At 47.7% G+C, this 3,333-nt stretch overlaps 1 protein-coding gene across 1 annotated transcript; it reads left to right on the top strand.

Annotated features, from left to right (window-relative positions):
* Nucleotides 1-328: 328 nt before the first annotated feature.
* On the top strand, nucleotides 329-985 carry LOC124459717. The gene has a single exon (XM_047009324.1). It carries the CDS (start codon nucleotides 329-331, stop codon nucleotides 983-985), a length of 657 nt encoding a protein of 218 aa, XP_046865280.1.
* The last annotated feature ends 2,348 nt before the right edge of the window (nucleotides 986-3,333 follow it).

Below are 3,333 nucleotides of genomic sequence, written 5' to 3'. Positions count from 1 at the left end.
GCGAGCACATACCAGCAACCAACTAATGGCCGCACTACCGGCAGTGAGAGTTCGGCAAGCATTTCCATTCGAAAATACAGGCTGTGATTATGCTGGCCCAATCATGATGAAGACACATAAAGGAAGGACCGCTCGAAAGGAAAAGGGATACATATGTCTCTTCGTATGCATGGCAACCTCAGCTTTACACTTGGAGCTGGCAACAGACCTTAGCACTGATACATTTTTGGCTGCTCTTCGACGTTTCATTTCACGGCGAGGCAAATGTGTGACGATGTTCAGCGACAATGGACGAAATTTCGTGGGAGCCAAATGAAGTCTTAACGAAATGGAACAATTAGTTCAATCCCAGCTGCACAATAACAAGATAGCAGAGGCGTTATCGATCGAAGGCATCAACTGGAAGTTCATACCGCCACATGCGCCTCACTGGGGAGGCAAATGGGAATCGGCTGTGTGCTCTGTGAAGCTTCATTTACACCGAGTAATCGGTCACGCCGTTCTTACATTCGAACAAATGCATACGTTGTTAACACAGGTGGAAGCGGTGATCAACTCAAGGCCTCTTTGTGCCACTTCCGATACAGACGTTGGATATCTTTCGCCCGCTCACATGCTGATCGGTCGTCCTTACACCACAGTGCCAGATGGAGATTTGGACCAAGTGCCGGCAAACAGATTGGATTACTGGCAGCAATCTCAGGCCATGTTGCAAGGCTTTTGGAAAAGGTGGCATCTTGAGTACCTTATGTCGTTGCAGCAAAGGCCAAAATGGTTAATGAAATCGGCAAACCCGAAACCTGATGATCTCGTACTAGTAAAGGATTCTCAAACTTCTCCGGCTTCATGGATCCTGGCCCGCATTATCGAGACGATTCCTGGCCCAGACGGTCTAGTACAAGCCCTTAAGTTAAAGACAGGAGAGATGACCCGTCCCATAACCAAGGTTTCAGAAACATTGTTTCAGGGCCCGGCGGTATGTTGAGGAACGGATGCTGAACTCTTAAACTTAAATTTATTTGAAAGTAACGATCTTTGTATTTTCATTATTTTTAACATTAAGTCGCATGGTCACACCGTTTTTGGCTGATGCAATAGCAAGCGTGTGGTGAAAACGAAAAATGTATGTTAAGTTAGTTAATTGCTTATTGTCAACAGAGACCAACACATGGAATAAAACGCAAACCTATTTTATTATACAAAACGAACCAGCAAAGTTAATTTATGAATCATCATCTATTATTTTACGATAATTAGCCTGTTTATTTTAATAAGTATTGGTGGTTGATTTTATCTGTATCGCAATCTAATGCGCATATCTTATCCATAGAGATCCACGGATAGAGGGCTTCCCCATTGCTCATCCCTCCCCCTTCGGCTTGCATATTCCCCTTACAAATGCACAAGCCATTATCGTTTCTTGCATTTATTCTTTCCCCTCTACTCACCGATTCACAAGCATAGCCCTCACTTGGTTTCGTTTCGGCACCATGCATCCCCCGCACCCGTCTCACGGGCTTGCTTGGCCATCACTTTTCTTTTCTTTTGTTCGCTTGGTTTCGGCTGTTCGCGATCTAACTGCTTTCGGTCTCGCATGCGTGTCGTAGGCAGAGAGTACCTGCATTGGCCACCGGTACTCTCTCTCGCGGTCATACACGCATAGTACACGTGTATTGTGGGTGTATGCTTATCCCGCGTATTGTTCCCCAAACCACACGCATGGTATGCTAGTGCATGTACTTCTCTTATTGCCTCTCTGTGCTCTTGGATTTTCTTAATAGGCCAAGCCTCGTTTCATTTGCTCTTATACAGCCGATTTCTTATGTCCCTCCTCCCACGTATCTTCCCGCTTGTACGAAATCGCCAGCGGTTGCGTGTGGTTCGATCGGCCACGTTTGATCGTAAATCATTTGCCGTGATTCCGTTCGATCGGTCAGTGCTAGGCTTGGTCGTATATCGTATCTTTGGCTTGTGTCCCGACTGTATCTTGTATCTGGCATATTATTTGCAGCGTTGGATTGTGTTGCTGCTTGCTTGTTGGGCAAGCAATTTTATTATTATCTATAATGTTCCTCACACTCCTCCCTTCTTCGGGAGGGATTTGACCTCCCCTGTCCCTTGTACCTTGTGTTTGTTATATATATGTATATGTGCATTTTTTTTTTTGTTTACTAGTTCCATGCATGTGTTTTCTTTAATCTGGTCTTCATCTATTGTGCAGCGACCTTGCCCCTTTTTTTTTTTGTATGTGTTTGAATGTGGTTCATTTCTTTTCGGACTCAGCTCGCATCTTTTATTGGCATTATTATATCGCATCCATATTTCTTAATCTACTTCCGCCCTTATTATACCCCTGTTTCCCTAAAAACTCTTACTAACCCCTGAGATATTCTAATTCTATACCTAATTTGAGCCGCCCATACTATTCTAACTCTCCTCGGCCCTCCTTGTTGTCTTAATTCATCTATTATTTCGCCTCACCGGCCACTCCTCTGGCTCTACCGGCTCATACCGCTCGTGCCCTTCTGGCACCGGGCATGATAGCTGTCGTGTTATTGATGGTCTTCCCTGTGCCGTATGCCCCGTGGGTGCCGACATTTGTCGGCTCATTGCCGGCCGTGGCCATACCCATGGGCACTCGCGGTGGTTTTATTGTTGGTGTTCTTCGTTTTCTTGTTGTTGTTCTTCGTTTTCTTGTTGTTGGTCTCGCTGTCGTTGATGTTCTACAATCCGTCTGGCTCGTGCCAATTGCACCGCGCCCTTTCGTCACGCAACACCTGTCTCTCGGCTTCCTGTTGCTGCTCTATCCGTCGCTGCCGTTGTGCCTCCTGCATTTGCTCTACTCGTTGGCACACCCACATGTGCTGCCAGCGAGGATCGCTAAGCGCAACATTTATAGCGTCTATTTCGGCCCGGTTGGTATGGCTTTGTGTCGGCTCGCCTGGAGGTGGGCTGGCTTCTCCATCAGCTGCATCTTCCTCAGCAACGGCCGCCTCCCCCGATTCGCTGGTTTCTAACATATTGTCCACCATACGAAACGGAGTCGGCGGCCGTGCTGGCTCCCATGCTTGTGCCTGTGGCGCTACGTGGATCTCCTGCTGGTCCCATGGTGCGTATTCTGCGGGACTGCTCCGACCGCTGCGCCTCTCGTCCTCGACTTCTTCGGGATCCATCAGTTGGAACGCTTTATGCTGGTCCCGCGGTGCATCTTCTTCCGGACTGCTCCGACCGCTGCTCGCCTCATCCCCGATCTCATCCTGTTCCATCAGCTGGAACGCCTCATCCAGCTCTCTCCACATTATTTTATCGTTGACGTTGTCGTCTTGGCGTTGG

Source organism: Drosophila willistoni, chromosome 3R (genome assembly GCF_018902025.1).
Source record: "Drosophila willistoni isolate 14030-0811.24 chromosome 3R, UCI_dwil_1.1, whole genome shotgun sequence".
NCBI lineage: Eukaryota > Metazoa > Arthropoda > Insecta > Diptera > Drosophilidae > Drosophila > Drosophila willistoni.
Note: the sequence above shows the minus strand (reverse complement) of the source record. Positions and strands in the feature narration are given on the sequence as shown.

What these genes read in the sequence shown, in the direction of transcription:
- LOC124459717 (XM_047009324.1), top strand. Translation starts at nt 329, where the DNA reads ATGGAACAATTAGTTCAATCCCAGCTGCACAATAACAAGATAGCAGAG.